The 23,993-nt window shown below is 46.8% G+C and overlaps 2 protein-coding genes across 2 annotated transcripts; one reads left to right on the top strand and one right to left on the bottom strand.

Moving 5' to 3' along the window:
• Positions 1 to 1,144: 1,144 nt before the first annotated feature.
• On the bottom strand, positions 1,145 to 11,069 carry LDHA (lactate dehydrogenase A). Its single transcript, XM_039236747.1, is given in 8 exon segments — positions 1,145 to 1,891; positions 2,450 to 2,573; positions 3,076 to 3,193; positions 4,576 to 4,749; positions 5,177 to 5,350; positions 6,266 to 6,383; positions 8,752 to 8,901; positions 10,975 to 11,069. Coding segments are annotated over 7 exon segments (999 nt in total). The 5' UTR covers positions 8,878 to 8,901; positions 10,975 to 11,069; the 3' UTR covers positions 1,145 to 1,726.
• Positions 11,070 to 14,534: 3,465 nt separating this feature from the next.
• On the top strand, positions 14,535 to 15,221 carry LOC120234789 (chromatin complexes subunit BAP18-like). The gene has a single exon (XM_039236755.1). It carries the CDS (start codon positions 14,579 to 14,581, stop codon positions 15,095 to 15,097), a length of 519 nt encoding a protein of 172 aa, XP_039092686.1. The 5' UTR covers positions 14,535 to 14,578; the 3' UTR covers positions 15,098 to 15,221.
• Positions 15,222 to 23,993: the final 8,772 nt, after the last annotated feature.

Here is a 23,993-nt window from a genome sequence, read left to right as displayed (position 1 = left end):
GAGAGAGAGACAGAACAGGAGCAGGGGAGGAGCAGAGAGAGAGGGAGACATGGAATCCAAAGCAGGCGCCAGGCTCTGAGCTGTCAGCACAGAGCCCAGTGCGGGGCTCATGAGATCATGAACTGAGCTGAAGTTGGATGCTTAACCGAATGAACTACCCAAGTGTCCCTGCACTCTTTCAAAAGGTGAATTTTAGGGACACTTGGGTGGCTCAGTCAGTTGGGTGTCTGACTTTGGCTCAGGTCAGGATCTCATAGTTCATGAGTCTGAGCCCTGCATCGGGGCTCTGTGTGGACAGCTCAGAGTCTGGGGCCTGCTTCAGATTCTGTCTCCCTCTCTCTCTGTCCCTCCCCTGCTTGCGCTCTCTCAAAAATATTTTAAAAAAATTTTTAAGGTAAATTTTATGATGTATAAATTATATCTAATGTCTGTTTTTTTAAAGCCTGTATAAAAAGCAAGTCCTATTATAATACTTAAGACTACATAGTTCAGTCCTTTCCTTTTACATTTGAGACATGTTGGGAAAAAAAAAAAAGCATGGTTCTTTCTCTTCACTAGCTCTCAGGAAGGAAAGTTCAGTGAAAGATCCTAGATAAGTGATGACAATAAAGTTGTTCTAGTTAACCTGTAGAAGTATCCGGGCCTGAATAAGGATCATAGTTGTAGATATATTTTGAGGAAAACCTAGAAGTTTCTGAGTGGACAACCACCAAGGCTATTTGGCTTAAAACGGTTAAGTACCATCAAGTTAACGGCCTCCAGAAAGCAAAAGTTCTTAAAAATCTGTGTATCCTTAAAGTGACAAAGTACCACTGCCTATGCTGTTGGCAAATGGTATTTTTACATTCAGGTGTAGAATGTCATCTACATGGATTATAGGGTACCAGTTGTGATTAGCACTATTACCGAGTTCTCTCTTAGTAACCTGGGGTTTAGCATAGTGAAATGATTATAATGGAAATGGTACCACAATTACTTAGTCATATATTAATTATATTAAATCATGTTAAAGTCTGATTGTTAGTAAATAATACATCTTAAAAATACCACTGTAGTCTTGCCCAAGAATACCCTAAAGGGTCCCAATGATGTAATGAGTAAGTCACCGCTTTATTTACCTTAATATAATAAATTAAGAGAAGAGTCACCGTTTAAAGTTTATTTGGTATTTTAGTTGGTTGGTATGACACTTAGTTGGTTGCATTGTTTATATGCAGATCTTTCGTTTTATATTATATGGCAATGTACACTATATTCTGACTGATATAGTACACAAAATAAGATCCTTTAGAACAGTTATGCACAACATGCAATACTGAATTTACATACTGGATCCCAGGATGTGACTGGCTGGAGGAAAAACAAAAGTTGGACTAGGCGTGTTGGGTGGAAGGAACCAGAAGTAATAGAACACACAGGAAATACACATCTGGTTTGAACAGCAGCCGCAGCATATGCAGCATTGGCAGTTGTGCGTCCGAGGCGATGGAACTATTTTACGTTAACCAACTCAGGACTCTACAACATAGGTTCCATCCACCGTCTGGATATGGCTGCAAGGTTTTGTGAGCCATTCCAATTTTAACTTTAGGAAACTGATGTTCTTCCTAAGCCCTTTTAACATTACCACTTGAGTAACAGATCCAATAATAAGGACAATATATACAACTTCCAACTAAAATCCTGTCGTAGTCTAGACTGTGAAGTGGTACAACGTTAGAAAACTTTAAAACTGCAGCTCTTTTTGGATCCCCCAAAGTGTATCCGCACTCTTCTTCAAGCGGGCCTCTTCCTCAGGAGTCAGAGTCACCTTCACAACATCTGAGATCCCATTCTGTCCCAAGATGCAAGGGACACTAAGGAAGACATCATCTTTTATTCCATAGAGACCCTGAAGACAAAGTGAAAAATATTTTATGTTTTGTCTACGCATTCTGGCATCTCTGAGACTTTCACGCTCTACAATTATGTATGCTTATTTAATACAACGTGGTAAGTAGAAATTTCTTTCCACATTTTCAGTTAGGATGTGAGTAACAGTGCAAGTCACACTTGCCAAAATGCCAGCAAGATTTCTGTTCTAAAAGAAAATCTAAATTATTGCCATTATCCATAGTGCTGTCCTATTTTTATTGATAACATCTTGGTAACTCTAACTTGAGTGTGACTTCTTTTTTTCTGCAAAGAAAAAAATTTTCTTTTATGGTCTTCCACCTACCCCAGATTATTATCAGTAAGTTATCAAGTATCTAGGTGGTGAACACAGTACTAGGAGACATTAATCCTAAAGCACAACCATTTCTCTCCAAAGAAGAAAGTTGTGTGTGCATTAATTTATTTCACTTAAATCAATGACTGATGACTACTCTAACGGCTTTCACAGAAGACTCTTTTGTAAAAGCCAGGAAATAATGGCATTTAGATACAATGTGTCACTACATAGAACTACCTTAATCATGGTGGAAATTGGATGCACCCGCCTAAGATTCTTCATTATACTTTCTGCCAAATCTGCCACAGACAGTCCAATGGCCCAGGAAGTGTAGCCTTTCAGTTTGATCACCTCATAGGCACTGTAGGATAGGGAAGGGCAGGGAAAGGTAGGACAAGGTAGGGTAAGAGAAACAAAGAACAACAATGCTTTCACTGAACACAGGCTTTACAGCAAATAATGCCACAAAGTTGCACTGTAGACCTGAGTAATGATTGCCATGTGTACCAGGATATTATGTACAGGGATGTTCACAACTGTACTGTTAGTAACAGCAAAAACCTGGCAACAAGCTCGATGTAAGTGTGAGCCCCGTGTCAGGTGCTGTGCTGACAGCTCAGAGCCTGGAGTCGGCTTCAGATTCTGTATTTCTCTCTCTCTGCCCCTCCCCCACTCACGCTGTCTGTCTCTCTCAAAAATAAATAACATTAAAAAAAAAAAACTTGTATGCTCTACCTGACTAAGCCAGTCAGACATTCCTAGAAAAAAGTTTTCTAACAAGTACTCAAATGCTATTAAACTTCCAAACTTTAAAATAAAATTAATAAATTTTAATCTTCTATATTGCCAAATTATGGGATTACCTGTCAACCACCTGTTTGTGAACCTCTTTCCACTGTTCCTTATCTGCATCAGTGCCTAACTCAGGGTGCAGATTCTTCAGGGAGACACCAGCAACGTTTACTCCACTCCATACAGGCACTAAAAGAAATAGTAAAGAATACATTTATTTGCATACATCATCCAGCAGACTCTAACAGCACTCCGGCCAGCCTTGCTTGCCTTGCTTCAACTTAACGCACTCCTTGCTTGCTGACTTCAGACCCTTGATCTTTAACAGAACTAATTTACTTTCTTTGATATTTGCAGACCACTGGCCCTGGAGAATAAAAGATCAGAACTTTCCCAGGCCACAGAGGCCAGTAAGTTTGTTTGAAGAAGCCACCTCACCTTTCCGATTAGCCCAGTAATCTTTCAGCAAAATGTTTTTTTTTTAAGGTCACACAAATGACTTTACTGACCTCCTTCTGTGCATCTGCAGACCTCGCCCTCCTTTGCAGAAAGAACGGAGTGCTCTTGCACAATCCCTGGGTACCAAGGAACCAGTGGTTCTTGTACAACCACTCCCACATGTCAAGGAACCATACCATCTTGTACAACCCCCAACCCCAGCCCCGGGCACCAGTGAGCTAGAAGCTTGCACAACCTTGGAGCACCGAGGTAACTCTGCGACTGGCATCATCAAACCTGCATGTAATCAAGAAATGTCACAGACTACTGCATTTCCTTAACTCATTAGACACCTTCAAAAATCTCTGGGCCTGGAAGAATCCTTGGAGTTGACCTTTGGACAAGAGTCTGCCTTCTCCCCATGTGGCCAGCCTCCTGAATAAAGCTCATATTTCTTTCCAGTCAAAACTCCGCTCATGAGTACTGGCCTTTTGAGCATCAGGCCACCAAACTTGGGTTTCGGTAACAAGACTAGTGATTTTGACCCTAATTCTCATTTCTTATCTGAGATCTGAGGAGGACAAGCTGCTTTTGGTAGATAGTCAAGACTACCAATGCCCTTACTCTTAGATTTTCATTGATTAGATTATATGAGGCTAAGAATTTTCAACATATTCTAACCTGTTTTCCTAACCTATTGGGATTTTTAATCCATATTTGAAATATAAAGACAGTATGAGATTATAAGGGGAATTTTCTTGACCTAAATAACTGTGAATTCAACTGTGATAGAATTTTTCCACATGCTCCATTTGGATTACTTAACCTTTTCACAGCCTCACAATTCAAGTCTCGTATACACAGTTGTGATAGTAAATGACTAAGGTCATCCTAAGAATTATCATCTCGAGTAAAATAAACTTCATTCCCCATCCCCTGTGTCATAAGAGGTCACATAAAATGGCTAAAATTTGAACAATTCTTAGCAGGCAGTTATGCCAAAAGAGAGATTTCTAGAAGCCATTCCACTCTAATGAATGGATATCTAATTTCAGCTCTGATTTAATAATGAAACTTCTATCAGTATCTCACACAATCTTTTTGAAAACAAAGAGAAAATACGTTATGCTTACCACTAGAGTCTCCATGCTCGCCAAGGACCCATCCATGACAGCTTAATGCATGAACTCCCAGCCTTTCCCCCATGAGGTAACGGAACCGGGCTGAATCCAGATTGCAACCACTTCCAATAACACGGTTTTTGGGAAAGCCACTTATCTTCCAAGCCACGTAGGTCAAGATATCCACTATGAAGAAAACATTTAGGCAAAAATATTGGGTAAATCATTAGATAAAGCTTAGCTACTCAAGATACATGATCTTGATCATGACCAATCAGTATTTTTGTTACTATTTTTAAACCTCTATGTATCATATAGCAAATTCATTAAGTATTCAAGAAGTGTAGCTTAATGAAAATATACTGTGCATCAAGAACACCTTATTCATACCCTTATCCTTTATCTAAGATCTTCTTGAGCAAATAACTAATTTTTAATTTCTAACTACACTGAGGGGCACTGTATCCCCTTTAATATATTAAACTTAACTATTTTGCCAAATCCATTCACAAGAGGAAAATGAAAAATATGAGAAATAAATAGGTATACACAGAATCTGACATATATCCTCAGTGTTACTCAACCTCTCCATTTGTGCAATTAAAGGTCTCACCTGGATTGGAAACAATAAGCAACTTGCAGTTCGGGCTTTATTTCACAACATTAGGAATGATGAACTTAAAGATGTTCACGTTACGCTGGACCAAATTAAGACGGCTCTCTCCCTCTTGCTGACGTGCCCCAGCTGTGATGATAACCAGCTTGGAGTTTGCAGTCACGCTATAGTCTAGACAAAGGGGAAACAAAAACCGGGTTAAGGCCTTAACCTCTTCCATAAATTGTTTTTTATGAACAATTTTATGAGTGTCTTGTTACCTCCCTTACTTCCTTTCACACATCGGTAAATACTGACAAATGCCACTAATGCCACCCGTACCCCCAACCCATGACTCTTTTAGCTTTTGGTTTTATCTGTGGCCACCTAACATGGAGGAGGAGTACATCAACACCTTCCTTGTGTTCTGGTTTTAGACTTTGAATTTATATAACCACAGTTGGAAGGTGCTAGAAAGAACCAAATGAGACATTATCCCCAAATTTTTTGCCACCTGAGCTCAATGCTCAGGCTCTTCCATAACCCTATTTCTTAATTATTTTATTGTGATCATATCAGCACAGAGATAGGCCTTTTTTTTTTTTTTTTAAAGCAAAGGCAACTTTACGCTTATGAAGCATATCTTGCTTCTAGATACTCTATGGAATAAGATGGTTAATCTAGTCCATAGATAAGTGGTCAGTGATTTTCAAAAGAAACCCTATTTGTACACATGTCCAGCTTTCCTGACTAGGGCTCTTAAGTGTCAAAAGTCTGAACAGGCTCATTCACCTTATTCTCAGCCTTGTGTTAGTGTATGAAAGTAGGGGAAGTAAGTATATTAAATTTAAATATTTGAATCAATGTGGTTAAATATGGATCTGAGAAGCTTTACCAATTACATTTGAAATCAGATGCTTTCCACATCATAGACCTATTGGATTTCCATTACTAGAAATTGAAAACTGTGGTATAAACAGGTTGCCAATGCAAAACTGCTCAAAGGCTCTATGCTCCTGTATAAAAAATAAATCTCTGAAGAAGGATTTCAAGCCTCATAAAAAATTTAGTCTAGCATAGACCAGAAATAAACTTGTTGAAATCAACCTTTGCCAGAGACAATTTTTGGTGTTCTAAGGAACAGGCTGCCATGCTGGAGATCCATCATCTCTCCCTTCAGCTTGTCTTCAATGACATCAACAAGAGCAAGTTCATCTGCCAAGTCCTAAAAGACACAAAATTTCAAGCCAAATTGAAAAGGACTACTTCCAAATTTTAGAAAGGGATGCAAAATTTCTATGTTTCTAGCATAGGGGAGCTCTGCCACTTTTTTAGTATCAGGATACACCTCAAAGTAGAGGCAGGCCCCCATTTAAAAACTGATTCCCATGGGCGCCTGGCTGGCTCAGTCAGTCCAGCATCCAACTCTTGATTTCGGCTCAGGTCATGATCTCACAGTTCCCGAGATTCTCTCTCTGCCCCTCCCCACCTGGCACGTATGTATGCTCTCTCTCTCTTTCAAAATAAATAAACTTTTAAAAAGTGACTCACAGACGACCCATGTCATGGAAAAAGTATCGATCCTGTCTCTTCACTAGAGCAACCTCTGCGAGCACTCCACCATTCCACGGTGTGGAAGCAGAACACTAGGTTGACAATGGCTGGAATCACTCCCAATTACACAAGACTGTTCTGTCTACTCTCTTGCTCAACTTTACACATTGCTTTTACGTCACTGATCATTACATAAGTGATGCTGACCAGTCTTAAGACTCGGAAATTAAAAAGTGATATTCTGGATCATTCCTGGTCCGTACGTTTTCCATATATTTACCAACATGAACAGTGTTCCAAGAAGAGAGATTTGTGCATTCCAAGATAATATTGGTGAAAAATATCCTTTCAATTGAATCTGTAAATGTTCATAGGTGCATCTCAGACCAGGAGCACCAGCAACAGCTTTAATACCCATGGGATGTGAACTATTATAACCAAGTAAGTTAACACTAATTGAGCAACAGATCTACCCTCCCCCCGCCGTCATCTATAATAACCTGGCAGTTATTCTTACACACACTGAGTTAGATGGCATCACAGGAGTGGAAAAAACAAATGGCATCAATTCCTTATCCAGTGGGAAGCTGTAAAAATTGGTTCAGGTGTCCCCTGATTGTCACAAGTTTGCATTATGCCACTTCGATTTTACAAAAGACCTACCATTAGTACCTGTTTCCCCTAACTGAAATGAATCCAAAGAGGATTTCTGCCTTTATGAAATAAGGCAAAAACCAAAGATGGTGTTCAGTGTTTGTTGTGTACCGAGCCCTTACAGGAGCAAGGAGCAGCACACATCCAAGTTACCACCAAGCTCCTTCCCCAGGGAACTTTACTCAGCATCTCAGTATCAAGCTGCTATAGCTTTGCACTTTGTGAGTGTCTGTACTTTATCTCCATTTTGTGCATCCATTAGCAAAATGTGTCCTAAGGTATCAGAAAAATTCTAAGGTTATTTTTTGGGTCTGGGAATGCTCAAAAGATTTTCTGTATAAATTAGTGGTAACTGCTTCTTTACTTTACACCAGGCTTCAGAAAGGTTTCATAGGAATGCTCTTCTTTTGGATAGTGGGGGAAACCTTTATACTATGTGGCCCCTCCTAAGAACAGATATAAAGCAACCTATGTTGTTACACAACCTCAGCATAGCTCATTTCTGCCTTCAGTTCCTTATTTCAATCTTTTCCTGTTCAAACCCCAGAATTCATCATTACACTCCCTTATTAGGGACTCCAAATCTAAACTCAAAATATTTTAAACTGTAAGCTGCCTCAATTTCTTTTTTTATATAAACTAGGCCTAATTAAGATAAAATGTGTTCTTTATTTATTATCAAGTTATCTTTTTCTAACTAAATTTTAACTCTGCAGTTGGTACCAAAATTACTATTCAAGGTGAGGGCCAATGGGGATTTTTGTGGGAGAAACACATAAGATTCCCCACACTGTATAATTAAAAATTTTTTTTTTTTTTATTTTGAGAGAGAGAGTGCACAAGCAGGTGAGGGACGGGGAGAAGGAGAAACAGGACTCCAAGCAGGCTCCATGCCATCAGTGCAAAGCCTGACATGGGGGCTCAAACTCACAAACTATATGATCATGAGCTGGGCCAAGATCAAGAGTGGGACTCCCAGCTGACTGAGCCACCCAGGCGCCCCTTTGTGATTTTAATTTTACCAAATGTATGTATCATTTTCAATTCAAAAATCACTTTAAAATAAAGGCATGTTTACCTTGTTTAAAGATATGGACTGTTTTTTTCATTTGTAGGCAACTCATATATGTTAATATGCCACAGTGAATTTAAGGAACCGTGTCACCGGCTTATAACTTTTTTTTTTTTTTTTTTTTTTTTTAGTTCGGATACCCTTTTGGTATAGCATCACATTACTAGTTTGTTCCACATAAAGTTCTTCAAATGAATGCATGAACCTAAATATTTGTATATACAATGTAATAATGCAATTCTTGGAGGAGGAGTAGGGGGGATTGGTGGGGTCAAAGTATCCTTGGCTTCCCCAGTGATGGGCTTTCACTTACCTTCATTAAGATACTGATGGCACAAGCCATGCCAACAGCACCAACCCCAACAACTGTAATCTTATTCTGGGGGGTATGCTCTTCCTTAAGAAGATTCTGAATCAGCTGATCCTTGAGAGTTGCCATCTTGGACTTAGAACCAAAAGGAATCTATAGACGGAAAACACACTGTCACTGCATCTCTTTAAATTAAAGCTTATTAACCAAAAGCTGTTCTAAAAGAGCTTATTTCACTTCCTTTTGGGGTACTTGCCATTAAAAAGAGGGAAGGAACAAACCTAAAGATGGCCAAAGGGATATTCAAAGGCCTAATGCCAGGGTGTGGTCTGGGTAGGATCTTAGTGTAAAGGATCTCACCTTGGTGTGTAAAAATAATATTGACGTTTGGGTGTAAGTATAGCTTCCTGAGGACTCACTCATCTTGATTTATTAACCCCAAGGGGGGCTGCCTTCCCTCACACAAAATCACTGTAACTGCCTTTCCAACTGTACTCCAATAACCCGTCCGGCCAAATCTTCAAAAAAATAACGAGAGGAATGTGCAGAAAATTCCCGTAAGGCTCATACAACGACTAGGACGCCATAGGAGGTGCCAAAAGCTCTGCTCATGCGCACTCACTCCTTTCTCCAGCCCCAGAAGATGGGGCGGAGATCAGACCAACAGCTCTGTGGTTTTTTCCGCCCCTCCCTCACCCGGTTCGGAGCAGCGACACGTGCGCATGCTCACTTCCGAGCGCTGGGCGGGGACAAGAGTAGGGTCTATAGACAGTGGCGTTCGTGGTTTCGAGAGCTAGGTACTGGCGCGGAGGCGCGCGTCTGGGAAGCCCCGCCCAAGAGCGGAAATCACTGGGAACCCTACTGCTCTTGGGGTACGAGGGAGCCAGCCACGAGGCCGAGAGCCGCGAGGTGGACTTTAGACCTAACTAGTGCCCCAGCTGGCAGCCTCCCTGGCCTTGCGCGCAGCCAGAGCCAGACTTTAAGTCGCAATACTAGACACAAGGGGCTGTTAACCACGAGGGAGGGAGGTCCCTCGTGTGGTTTCTGCTATGATCTGTGTTGCAAAAGTCTGAGGCCCGGTATGAGGAAATTTTGTCAGTACGGGAAGTGCAAAAATAGCTGCAGAGGCCTGGAGCCCTAAAGTTAATAGATACTTGTGGAATCCTCCATTTCCAGTGCCGGAGAGGGGGCCTTCGTTCGCTCTGCTAATCCAACCCTGCACTGCATTCACTGGAATAAAGATTATCGCAGGTTGCATCCTGAAGCGCCACGTCTGGTTTTGACACCACCCCAAAAGGCAAATCTATCCGAGAGGATTTCCAGGCAGGCAGCCCAGAGTCACCAAGGTGGAATCAGATTTCTCCGTATAAATCCTGTCTTCACCCAAACCTAAACCCTGGCATCCAGCGCTCCCTTCAACGTGGCGGTACGGGTAGGGGACGAGCCCTGCAGAAAGTGGGTCTACTCCACCAAGTCTGCCACCCACTCTGTGACCTCAGAGCTGCCCTAACCCTCTCCCAGCTTTAGGTTCCCCCATTTCTCAAAAGGAGGGCATGGTACCAGACAGCCTACTCTCAAAAGACCATCCGAAAGGCAGGAGGGCCGAGACTCTCCCTGCTTCATCTTTGCACGCACCGTGCCTAGCGTAGCACCCGCTGCACCAGCAGCTGCTTAGTAAGTGTAATTTGCGCAAAGAGCGCCCTGTAATCCGCAGGCAGCAGCCGCTCCGTGCAACCCACCTCTTGAGAGTCCCAGGGTTAAAAAGGGACCCAAGCAGCGCTCCGCGGCTTTTCACCCCCACGCAACCCCTCACCCGCGACTGCTGAGGGTTTTTCGGTCCAGTGGGCTCTGGAAACCGGACCTCGAGTTTTGTGCTGTTTGCCTATTTTAAGCCGGGGAGTATGCCCCCACCCTTCAGATCTATCATCTCCTTCTCTTTCTGCATCTACGGGGCTTTCAACCTCAGGAGAGCTGCGGCCACCTCGGTGCTCCAGCCCGACCAGAGGCCACGGTGCCCACTTGGAGCAAAAGCAGAGTGCGGTGACCTCCGAGTCCACGTGTGGCGTGGGCCTCCGCCCAGGTCCGCGGATTCTGCCTCTACCCTGCCCCCACCCCCACACACTCCCCGGGAGTAGAGACCCCTTTGCGGGCAGCGCGAAGCTAGGGAGCCGGGGGCAGCTCGCTCTCCTGACCCTCCCGCGCAGTGCGCTCGGAACCCGACCGTACCGGGATTGCACGTCGGGCGGGCGGATGTCGGCGGCGCTAGGTGTTGGGTCCGGACTTGGCGGCAGCGGCTCCCGTACTCGGAGCTGGGCGCGGGAGGGGCCTTAAATGGAACGGGGAGGCTGACGTCAGGGGGGTAGCCGAGCGGACGTGCGGGAACCCACGTGTGGGTCGGGCTAGGGGCGGGCTGGAAGCCAGGCGGGGCAGTGGAGAGGCTCAGGCGGCGCGCGCAGCGGGACCAGAGATCTGGGGACAGACCTATGTGTGTGACTAGGGACCTAAGGGGCTGCCGGAACCACGCTGCCTCCGGCCACAAAAGCCCCGGCCAGAGCCACCAGCCAGTCAAGTCTACCCTCCGGAAAGTCTTCATCTGAATCTTCACCGCTGTTTCCCGTTGCTCGGAAAGAACAGCTTCTGGCACGTAGGCACTCAACAATTTGTTGGAAAGGAGGGGATGCCTAGCACGGCATCAGTCTCCTTACTTGGGTCGAGTGATTTCCAAAACTTGACGCTGCTTCCCCCACCCGCGGCTAAAACTTCCGAATTTCACATCTGGTTTCTCTCTCCCTCTCTCTCTGTCTCTCTGTCTCTGTCTCTGTCTCTCTCTCTCTCTCTCTCACACACACACACACACACACGCGCACGCACACTGCCAGAGTTGGTATCTCCCGTGTCTGCATCCGCTCAGCTGTGTCTCCTTCAAACTGGCTTGCATTAGTGATGTGTGTCACTTTGCTTTCCTAGTGGACAGCGATTCTTTCAAGGGTACAGATCAGTCTACTTCCTCCTTGAATCTGGGACCAACTTGGAGTTCAGTTCTGAGAAAGATCCATAATTATGGGTCTCTTGGTTTTGAAGGGAACAAGCTAACCTCAGCTCCAGAAAAGCAGGGCATCTCTCTAGCATGTCCTAGTAGCGTTCCTATTGCTCTAGGAGGCTCAGAAACCTAGGCTCTCACCTCAAACGCACAGTTAGACAGGCTGAAGGCCAACCCCAGATTCTCCATTGCTTCTCAGGGCAGGGCTGATTGCTGTGGTTCCCCGGTCTTTGCAACAATATCCTCATTCAGTCAGGGTTGGGCCCCTGCCTGCTTATCTGATGTGACTACAGCTGCTGGCAGGCGGGCAGAGTTCAGAGAATGGAAGGTAGGCAGCAGAGACAGGTAAGAACTCACACCAGCAGGACCTTGGGATGACCTCTAAAAATAACCTAGGTGGAAAGTTTACAGCCCCCTAAATTAAGGCACATAACAGCTCACTCCAAACACAGCTTCCTTCTTCTTATGCAGAACACTATCCTCTACTTAACTCTACAAAGATGAATAAAACAAGTACCATTTACTGAGCACCCCCCACGTGTCAGGCAGCAAACCCCTTTGCTCATCTTCACTCTAATTCTTTCAAGGAGGCGTAATTGTTCCCATTTTGCAGTTAAGAAGCCAAGGCTCAATAAAATTAGTTACTTTGCCAAAGTCAGACAACGAATAAGTGATTTCAGCTGATTCTTTAGGACCAACTGGCTCCAACCTCTGATTTTTTTTTAACTATTTATTATTTTTTTAATGTTTTATTTATTTCTAGGAGAGAGAGAGAGAGTGTGAGCAGGGGAGGGTCAGAGAGAGAGGGAGTCACAGACTGAAACAGGCTCCAGGCTCTGAGCTGGCAGTCAGCACAGAGCCCGACGCGGGGCTCGAACCCACGAACCGCGAGATCATGACCTAAGCGAAAGTCGGACGCCTAACCGACTAAGCCACCCAGGTGCCCCAACCTCTGATTTTTTTCTGTTGTCCTTTCTCCACCCCTCACCGCTCACTCCACAAAAGTCAAGAAATTATGGGCGGGGGGTGGCGGGGGCAGGCAGTACCTGGGTGGCTCAGTCAGTTAAGCGTCTGGCTTTGGCTCAGGTCATGATCTCATGGCTAGTGAGTTTGAGCCCCACATCGAGCTCTGTGCTGACAGCTTGGAGCCTGGAACCTGTTTCAGATCCTATGTCTCCCTCTCTCTCTGTCCCACCCCACTCACACTCTGTCTCTCTCAAAAATGAATACATGTTAAAACAATTTTTTTAAAGAAATTATGGAGGGGAACCATGCTAACCCCAGGCTCAGAAAATTTCATTTTCGGTGAGAGATAGTAGATGCTACTGGGTGTCTCTGCCTGTCCGTTGAGCTGAGACATCAGTCTTCTCTGCCCTCAGGCTGGTACTTCTACCATCCGTACTCCTGCTTTCCAGGCTTTTACACTTGGACTGGATTTTATACCACCTGCTGTCATGGGTCTCCAGCCTACAGGTGGCAGATCTTGGGATTTCTCAGTTTCCATAATTGCCTGAGCCAACTCCTTATAATAAATCTTGTTATATCTCCTGTCAGTTCTGTGTCCCTAGAGAACCCTGACTAATACAGTCCAAAGGGAAGAATTTCTGTACTGAAGCCCAAGCAGAATGTGGGATCCATGGGATGGATCAGAAAGCACTGTTTCAGAGGGCAGAGCAGACTTCTCCAAACTAACCAAGTGTTCTTCAAGGATGGTCCCTTTATTTTATTTTATTTTTTTATAGTTTACTTATTTTTGAGACAGAGAGAGACAGAACATAAGTGGGGGAAGGGCAGAGAGAGAGGGAGACACAGAATCTGAAACAGGCTCCAGGCTCTGAGCTAGCTGTCAGCACAGAGCCCAATGTGGGGCTCGAACCCACAAACTGCTAGATCATGACCTGAGCCGAAGTCGGACGCTTAACTGACTGACCCACCCAGGTGCCCCAAGGATGGTCCCTTTAAAAGGGAACATCTCACAAAACGGGGCTTGACCAGGGGACACTCTGGCCTCAGAGAATGGGTGGTGCTCAGCAACCAATATAAGATTTTCCTAAAATGGACCTGGCCAACGAATGATGTCCACCCAAAGGACAGTGCTGAGTCATTCCTTCATTAAGTATTTGTTACAGCCATCCTCCAAAAAGTTCAACAGCTCCTCATTCAGTGGCATCAAGAATAAAATCCAAATCCTTAGAAGGTACCTTAGGCGTTCTACGATCCAGTGCCACATCCCCTCTCTGGCCTCATCTTCTATCTTCCTTCATGCTTCCCAGATCCCAGTCCCAAGGCTCTTACCACATTCCCCCGACATGCCATGCACTTCTGCCTAGGCGAATTCTTCAGCCTGAATGTTCTTCCCCTTGCCACCATCCCTGTTCTACCCAGACCCACACATTCATAGGTCAAATGCTGTTGCTTGAGCTTTATTTCAAACTAATTCTTATTGCTGTTCCTCTCTTTTTCTCACTAGACTGTGAGCTCCAAATGGACAGAAACTTTCTCATTTATCTCCATATTCTCAGCGCATATATTGATTTGTTTTTATAAATGTATTTTGAATTACATGCCTGCTATGGTGAAGGGCACTGTGCTAGATGCTGGGGATATAAAAATGAAAAAGACACATTTATAAGCCTTCAAAGACTTTACGATTTAATGGGGGAGGCCAACAGCTTTCCCCTCTATGGTTAAAATGCAAGACAGATTATCACACTGCTTCAAAAGAGGCAGAGAAGGGCCCCGGCTAGGCAGCGGCGGCAGCGGCGTCTCCGTGAGGAGGCGCGCGGGGCCATGACGTCAGCGTCCACGAAGGTCGGGGAGATCTTCTCGGAGGCGGGCGCCGCCTTCACGAAGCTCGGGGAGCTGACGATGCAGCTGCATCCCGTGGCCGACTCTTCCCCCGCGGGCGCCAAGTGGACGGAGACGGAGATAGAGATGCTGAGGGCTGCTGTGAAGCGGTTTGGGGACGATCTTAATCACATCAGCTGTGTCATCAAGGAACGGACAGTGGCCCAGATAAAAGCCACCGTGAAGCGCAAGGTGTGTGAAGACTCGGGCATCCCCCTTCCGGCCGAGTCACCCAAGAAAGGGCCCAAGAAGGTGCCGTCTGGGGTCCTGTCGCCTCCTGCGGCTGTCCCTCCGCCAAGCAGCTCCGGTGTCCCTGAGGCCGGGGGTCCCCCCATAAAGAAGCAGAAGGCCGATGTGACGCTCAGCGCCCTGAACGACTCGGACACCAAAAGTGACCTGGTGGACATTGAACGGCTAGGGGAAACCCCTCCAGCCAAGAAACTCAACTTCGACCAGGCCTGACCTTGGACTCTGGCCCTCTCGTGACCTCTGCCGACCCTCCTCCACTCTCTCGCTGAGCCTTCCGCCTCTGACCCCTCTCACTGTTCACGTGGACCTGTGGATCGCCGGGGACCCTGAGCAGGCCCGCGCGAGCAAGGGCCACAAGGCTGCGGGGGGGAAGGAGGGGGTGCCTCGCTGTTCCTGTATGAGCATCGGCCCCCCAATCCCTCTGACCTCCATCACATGGACGTTTTTATACAGAAAACAATAAAGATTCTCCTCTCAAAAAAACAAAAAACAAAAACAAAAAAACAACAAAAGAGGCAGAAAAAAATTGCCCTAACACTTATAAAAGAGAAGGGTCCTTTGGCTAGGACTATCAGAGAAGGCTTCTCAGGAGAGGCAGCATCAGAGCTTAGCCGAGAAAAAGACTTCAATTGATGAAGATCAGGTGTTGAGAAAGAGGAGCATGAGCCTGAGCAAATGTGTTGAGGCAGGAAATTCAAAGTGTACTTGGTGAAATCTTTAGCTTTAAATGCCAGGATGTGAAATTTGGGTGTTTTTGCTGTTGTTTTTGGTGGTCTGTGGAAGTCAGATGCTTTTGGAGAATGGGAGAGAGAGAGAGTGAAAGCAAGGTAGTTGAGAAGTCTGGAAAGCACAGTGGGGTGGGGTGGGGTGGGGACACACCTTTTTTTGGTAATAATTCACAACAAGAAGCTCAAAACATACACAGAACATTCACTTCTCAGAAACACCCTACACAGCCCCGCAGTCCCTCTTTTTTTCACCTTTTCCATGTTTGCAAAGCTGATGGGTTTTCTGAGTTTCAGGGCCCAAGATGCAGATGGCCTCATCAGTCTCTGTCCCTGACAGGCGAGGTTCTAGAATGACTGCTTCATGTCATCCTCCCAACCCCCTCCATCTCTCACATGATGTGAGTGGAAGCCGGAGACTCCACGCTGACTCCTCAAGTCCTCCTTGGTGCCTCGTCTGCTGGTACACTGGTGCCTCCCCCCACCTCCTTCGCCTCCCCTCTTCCAGGCTGCGCTCACCATCAGGTACTAGAAGCTGCCTCTGTTTCTCTTTTTGGCTTAGATTGTTATTCCCTCCAGAGTTCATTCTTCACCTGACAGAATCCACCTCAGAAGCTCTGGATTCCTTTTTCTGCAGACTGAATGTTTGCATCCTTCCCCCAACTCATGCTGAAACCTAATCCCAAATGTGATAGTATTGAGAGGGGAAGCCCTCAAGAGGTGATTAGAGCATCAGGCACAGGCTTCATGAACAGGATTAGTGCCCTTAAGAACCAGGAGCTCCCTTGCCCCTTCTATCATGTGAAGACACAGCAAAAAGTCTATGGACTTGGAAGTGGGCTCTCACCAGACATTTGCTGGAGCCTTGGTCTTGGACTTCCCAGACTCCAGAACCATGAGAAATAAGTTTCTGTTGTTTATAAGCCACCCAGTCTGTAGAATGTTGTGACAGCAGCACGAATAGACTAAAGTACCTTCCAGCTACTTCCTACCCAAAGAAAAGAATTGAGACCTGTGCCCTTTTCTCTCCAGCCTACTCTGTCACGGAGTGAGGCCTCAAGCTTTCCATCATATTGCCAGATTCCAAGGCGAAGACCGTTGCCAAAATATAAGTGGTTTCCAAATTGAGGGCCCCAAAATCAGCGTGCCGAGGGAGTCCCGAGGCCTCTCGAAGCCAGACAAGCCCCAGCGTGGTAACGGAGTGTCCCTTCTCTAATCCCGCAGGGGAGGACTGTGGGAAGCTGCGATAGCCTTTCCCTCCAACATCTTGGGTGGCAAGGACAGTGATGGCCATGGCTTAGCAACATTGAACGGGCAGCCTGCTGGAGAGGAGACACTGAACTGGGGGTCAGGAGACCTGGGTTCTTGCCCTGGTTTGGTCACAGACCTCTGAGTGACATTGTGGCAGCCACATTCCCTCTGTAGTCTCGCTGTCTTTGACTAAACGTAAGAGGATCTCTGTTCCAGTTCTAACACCCAGGGAGGCTCTGAGTTAACAAATCAAGCCTCCACACACCCCTTCATTTTTACAATTGCTCAGAACTCAGAGGCAAAGCTGCCCCCCATTTTAGGAACTGATTTGGGCTGCTTCTCGTGTGGAACGAGGAGTTTCCAATGTGGAAGCAGACATTCAAGGGGCCTGGCTGTCTCCATGGCAACCAGAATCCCATGCCTAGCCTTCTCCCCTCCTCCATTTTAGTTCAAAAACTGGGTCCCAACCTCCCAAGGCACTGATTGGGTGTTGCATTTGTTGATAAAAAGCCTCACTGGGCTTTGAAAACAAATTTCCAGTAACAGGAACCTATCTCTGATTCTTTAAGGAATTCTTTAAACCTTGCAGCCTGACCAAATGAGGAATTGCATTCCAAGCCCTAGCTCAAAAAAGAAGGGTCATTCCTATAAAATTCCAAGAGGATCAAAGCAATTGTAACTGTGAATAAAACCAGAGAGGTCTATCTGTAATTTCCTGGGCCCGGGGTGTGGGCAAGGAATGGAGGTCTTCTGATTTGTGCCGGTGCTGACTGGCAGAGCTTCCTCACTGAAATTTGGGTCTGTGGGCCCTGGGGTTTTGTTTAAACTACTATCTATACACAGCCACTCATCTAGCTATACCTCACAAAGGAGGTTCTGCCTGTACTTGGAGCCTGTTCAGAGGACCTTGACCTGAAAAGACAGTCCCACCTCATTTCTTAGGGTACTAGAAGGGCTTCTGGCTCCCTGAGAAATGTGGGGTTCTGGCAAGAGAAGCAAAGGAGAGCTTCCGTGGTACCCCAAGAGGGATCTCAGGCTGTGGTGAGGCTGGTGCAGGCAAGAAGGCTCCCCCCACCCCCTGCAGCTAGGTGACATGCACTGGGCCCTTCCTTTGTGCATAGTCTAGGGGGGCTTTCATATCCGCTCTCTAGCGGCCTTTGTACTTCAACCAGGAGAAGAAAACAGAGTAGGAATTTTTACTTCCATTTTGCTGGTGAGACTGTGGAAACCTCAAATCCTGGACTCGCCCCAGGCCACGCTGGGAGACAGCCAGGTGGACCGCACATCCCCAGACGAGCTTTCCTTCCCCGGCTGCACCCTGCCCCTCTGTCTGCATAGCCTGGAAAGCAGTTGGCCCTCTGCTCCTTGGATATCAAAGGGCAAATGTGACAGGGCTGCAGAAAGGCCCTGGCGGCCGGGCTGTCCACGGGGCTGCTCCAGGGCCGTACCTAACCAGCCTCCCTCTCCCTGGCACTCCATGAGCTTGCACAGCCCACGTGTGCACAGGGCCAAACTCTGCCCTTTGTACAAACACACTTGCAGTGTCAGGCCCTCTCAAAGGACATTTCACCTTAGCTCAGCCTCCAGTTTTAGCCACAGAAGGGATGAAAGCCTAGGATAGTTCCTCCCAGCCTTGGCCTTTCTTTACCACCAGCCCCTCACGCCTGCCCCTGCTTTGCTTACACTGCAGGGCTTCTTGGCTACTCTCTTCTGGCCCACAGGGCGAACATTCACTGTGGGGAACTAGGGCTCGGTGAAGGGAAGTGCCCCGGGCTCCCACAGTGCTTCAGGGCTGGTGACCAAGGGCTGGAACCTCCCAACTAGTCCAGTACTTTCTCACTGCAGCAGACACGCGGCTTCTCAACCAGCCTGGGCTCTATCCTGCCACTGTGGGTGTGGCTCCCATTGCGTCTCCGAATCCTGGGGTTTTTCCACTGTCTCAGAGCCTCTTCCAAGAGCCCATGATTGAAGTTGGCACTTGGCCCTGAGGCCTCACTGTGCCAGAGGCCACACCCCAGCCATTAAAGCTACAGGACTAGCAGGCCACCTCAGCCTCAGCCTTCTCTCCAAGCCCCCTTAGCAGCAGACTCATGATATCACAGACCCTCCCCTTAATCTCAGCTGGTTCTCAAGCAACAGCATTTCTCCTCCTCCTTCTCCATTAGCCACGGAGGAGCACAGGCTGTGCCAGCATCTCCATGGTAACTGGGGCCTCGGCTTCCTGCCTTGGGCAATAATCCAGAGCCAGCACCCTTGCGGATCTCCTTTGTCGATGCCAGGATGGCTGACTGTCCCTGCAGGCCCCACCACGGCCTCAGTGTCATTCCTGGGAACAGCCCGGGCAGGCAGCCAGGCTGGGTCGCACTGGAAGGCTCTAAACCCATCGGTTCTTTGAGAAAGGTCCTGAAATGGGGCAGGCTGGTAAGCCCACCCCCTCTCTGCCACATGGAATCGACTCCTCAGGGCAGGACACGGGGCTCTGGTGTTAAACCCTCTTCAGGGCAATGGGTAAAAGTTGAAAATTCCACAATATGTTGGTTGGCTTTAGACTTTGCTCTCCCTGGCAGAGGGGGTAGTGGTGGTGCAGGAAACAGAGTGCAATGGATTAGGCAACAATCCCAGTTCCTCGCCATCCCTCACCCCACAAAATGGCTCCTGGGGCAGGTGAGGGGCTAGCAGGCTCTCAAGCAGGGAGGGCGCTGATCAACGGGGAGTCCAAGACTCCAGAGAGAGAGGGTGGGCAGACGACCCTTGCCAGCTCTCCTACTGGAGGAGGAAGATGGGGGCTGGCAGTGCATCCGGGGGCAGGGCTGGAGCTGACCTCACTGTCACGATCCCAGTGAGATCTGGGGAGAATCTTCAGAGAGGTTCCGTTTCCAGGAGAAAAAGAAATCAGAATGCAAAGTGGAACTGTTCCTGGTTCCTCAGGCTCCCCTTCTCAGCCCTCCGTGCACCTCTCTGCTTCCCCAACAGCACTTCTGGCAGAGGACGGGACTGGGCTTCAAGTTCAGTTGTATATACTCAGTACCAGGCGAGAGTTCACGGGCCATTCCTGTTCACCTTTCCCCCCAATCTCAGGGGAGTCTGTCTTTAGCTGAACTTGTTCTTTGGGCTTTTTGTGATACAGAATCACGAACCCCAAGTGGGACCTAAGACTGTATGGGAAGGTTGAGGGGAAAAGGATTTAGGTCTACAGGCGGTTAATCCACATAATCAAGAGGAAGAAAAAATGTCTCAGGGGAATTTTGGAGGCTGTGGGGGTGGGCAATTTAAACAGATGCCCCGACTCTGTGGTCTGTTGAAGGCAGGTGGGCTGCAGGGAAAGAGGATTCTCAGTTTGTGCTGCCATGATCCCCACTCCCACTTTGCCGAAGGGCCAGGCTAGGATTGGAGCTATTCTGAAATTCCTTGTGATTGCTGAAGGGTCAGCGCTGGGAGACCATACCTCGTGGGTCCAGACTTTGTGAGAATCGCCAGAATAATCACTCCGTAATAAACTCCAGGATAAACACTTCATTAAAAATGAAATGTTTACTGAACATTTCATACGTACCTAGCCCTCCTACCAAACCCTTTAAACGTATTACCTAATTTCATCCTCACAACTACCCTGGGGAGTAGGGAACCTCATTGTTGCCATTTTAGAGATAGGAACTGAGTCTTAGGGGCGTGCTGGCCCTTGCCCACAGTCACACAGCCAGATATGCTGTGGCTAGGCTTCGAAGACAGGAAATGCAAGTGGCATCTGGGTAGGTTCTAGCGTGGAGATGGTGGAGATCTCCATGCCTCTAACAGCAGGAATGATGGAGAGTGCCTGCCAGTAGGCTCTCAAGGACATTGCCAGGCCTTGCTGAAGAGGACTCTCTCCAGAGCTGCAGACTCTCACTGACCTAATGAGGCAGAAAATGGATGAGGTTTACATGAGTTATTGCTGTTAGAGACTGCTCCCTCACTGATGTGAGCAGCAGGAATGCCTGGAGGTGGCGGGGGTGGGGTAGGGAGCAAAGTGATTATCTGGAGCATATCTTGCCAGCCTGTTTCTGTGCCATTTTGCTAAATCCTGAGGGTGGAGCGGCGTGGGGAACACAGAGCCCAAGGGACCTCCTCTGAGGAGACCTTTTGTATCTTTCTGTCCAGGCCTTTCAGAATATAGACGTCTCCCTCCTGTCCCTTCCATACAGAGAAATGCTTTCCACATCTCCTCGGGGACGAGGAGGCACAGAGAGCAGGCCCTCAATCTGCGCTGCGTTTCTCTAGCTTATATCGAACTCACTATCTTTCAGAAAGACTGTCTCCGTGGGAACCTGTGAGCCAGGCAGACTTGGGTTCCAACCCTGACTCTTCCTACTGCCTTTAGGTTTCTGAGCAAGTCCTTTAACCTCTCTAAGCCTTATGCAGCTGTGAGATAGGAAAAATAATAGTATCTCACTAATAGCTTTATTTTATATTATATTATTGTTTTTAGAGAGAGTGAGAGCATGAGCAAGGAGGGCAGAGGCAGAGAGAGAGAGAGAGAGAGAGAGAGAGAGAATCCAGGCTGAGCATGGAGCCGGATGCAGGTCTTGATGCCATGAGATCATGATCTGAGCTGAAATCAAGAGTCAGATGCTCAACTGACTGAGACACCCAGGCATCGCCGTCCCCCGCCTCCTACCGCCTGCCGCCCCCCCTTCCGCCCCAATAGTTTTAATGCAAACAAAAGGACTTAGCACAGGAGAATTGGTCAATATACCATTTGCTTATCTCAGAAAATGAGCTGAGGAGAGATGGGTGTGTGGTCACTGTTCTGACAGTTTGTCATCTGTCTTGGACTGTAACTGGCTCACAGAATTATTCTTGTCCCTGCACCCAAGCCTAGCCTGGGGCGTGAGGCATAAGCCTGCCTTATCCAACTCTGTTTTTCTGTGGGGGTGGGGGTGGGGGTTGTTTTGGCTTTTTAAATTTCTTTTAAAGAGGAACACTTTATTACTTAGAACTATAGTCAGTTTGATATACTGGGCTGGGCTGGCCTGGGAGGGGCTACTAGTTTCCTAGTATTTTTATGGCGTCTCTGGTTTATGGTATAAAATGCATGGTTCCTGGCCACCCTACACTAGCTATGATTCCTGGCCATTGCCACACACATGCTGGTTTTCTGCCTCTTGCTTGGATTCAGAAAGGCAGCCTCTGCCTGGGAGGCCCTGGCTTTCCAGTTTTCTTTTTCGTACAGGTTGGAAGACAGCCAGCCATGCAATGTCCAGACAGCAACCAAGGGAAGCATGTATCTCCAGCAGACAGTTTCTGCTCTGTGTCTTTCTCTCACCATGGCTCTTTGCTTTGGCCTCTTACTGTTCCGGGTTTCACTCCTGGCCTTGCCACTTACTATAAGAACTTGGGCAAGTTACTTGATCAGGAGCCACTGTAGAATGGGAACAATACCATTTCCATGGACTATTGTGAGGTTTAAATATAAAAAGCTCTGGGCATAATAAATGGTGCTCAATAAATATTAGTTCCCTTTTCTATCCCTTTGGGTTGATCTGGAATGTGGAACTTTTGGGACACTTTCTGGGAAGCTCTCAAGAGCCCAATCTGATAAGAGGGACCAACCCCCAGGAGCCAGGAGAGACCTTTGATACCAGTTGCTTCCCAACCTGCACTGCAGTGTCTGGGCTGGCGCTATGCCAGGGGCAGTCCTAAGACAGGCTGGGAGCCAGCTGCCTTCCCTTAAGGCTAAGAACTAAACACTCTTGCTGTCAATTACCAGCCACTCCCACATGCTCACCTTGCATCTCAAGGGCAGCAGGAGAAAGGTGCAAAGGAAGGGAGTTCCCTGGGAGCAGAAATACAACCCTAAGAGGGACGGGGTTTCTAGGAGGTCTGCTTTGCTATTATAGCTCACACCCTCTGCAGATAGCCTCTTGCGATTCAGAATCAGCTAATTCGCACCAGGGCAGAAGCATTTCTACATTCATTCCACGGAAACAAACTGATTTCTGTGGGGAAGGGCAGCACAGGGCAGTCCTTTGTTTTCATTCTAGTTTAGGACCAGCAGATAGGAGAAGAGCACAGGTCCAGGGCTTTTTGGAAAGAAATGTGCTCCTTCTTCTTCCTCCTTTTTTATTTTTTAGGTTTATTTATTTATTTTGAGAGAGCCCCAGTAGGGGAGGGGCAGAGAGAGAGAGAGAGAGAGAGAGAGAGAGAGAATCCTAAGCAGGCTACACACTATCAGCATGGAACCCAACACAGGGCTCCATCCCATGAACCGTGAGATCATGACCTGATCCAAATCAAGAGTCAGATACTTAACCAACTGAGCCATCCAGGTGCCCTGGAAAGAAATGTGTTTCCATAAGTCTCCTTTCTGGATCATGTAGCATTAGTTAGCCGTTTACCAAATTTCAGGCATTGGCATATTGTTTGCCATTCCTGAATAGTACCTATACTATTATTTATTCAACGCCTTTCTTTAAATTGACTCGCTGTTTTATTTAGACTCATCCTTAGCAAAATATGAGCCTGATATGCTAGTTACATTTTATTATTTTCTTAAAGTAGGCTCCACACCCCAATGTGGGGTTTGAACTCATGACCCTGAGATCAAGAGTCAGATGCTTTACTAAGAATGCCAGCCAGGTGCCCCATGCTAGTTACATGTTTTTTTATTAAAAAAATTTTTAAATGTTTATTTTTTAGGGAGAGAGAGAGAGAGAGAGGGAGAGAGGGAGAGAGAGAGAGAGAGAGAGAGAGCACAAGTGGGGGGGAGGGGCAGAGAGAGAGGGAAACACAGAATCCGAAGCAGCTCCAGGCTCTGAGCTGCCAGCACAGAGCCTCACGCAGGGCTCAAACTCACGAACCATGAGATCATGACCTGAGCCGAAGTCAGACACTTAAGCGACTGAGCCTCTCAGGTGTCCCCAGCTGAGGAGTTTTATAGTTCTTTCACTGTTTGGAGTACAAATGGAGTAGCCACAGGCATGTTAGAAGATCAAGCAGACTGCAAACTATAGTGAGGTTTTCCAGGAAAGACAAACATGTTGGTCAATGTTGAGTGAAATAAGTCAGTCAGAGAAAGACAAATTCTATATGATTTCACTCATATGTGGAATTTAAGAAATAAAGCAAGCCAACAAAGGGGAAAAAGAGAGAGAGAG

The sequence above is a fragment of the Hyaena hyaena genome, unplaced genomic scaffold (genome assembly GCF_003009895.1).
Source record: "Hyaena hyaena isolate Hyena2069 unplaced genomic scaffold, ASM300989v1 scaffold_116, whole genome shotgun sequence".
Classification (NCBI taxonomy): domain Eukaryota; kingdom Metazoa; phylum Chordata; class Mammalia; order Carnivora; family Hyaenidae; genus Hyaena; species Hyaena hyaena.
This window is presented reverse-complemented; position numbering and strand designations above follow the sequence as displayed.

Coding starts and splice junctions, on each gene's coding strand:
- LOC120234789 (XM_039236755.1), top strand. CDS start 14,579: ATGACGTCAGCGTCCACGAAGGTCGGGGAGATCTTCTCGGAGGCGGGC.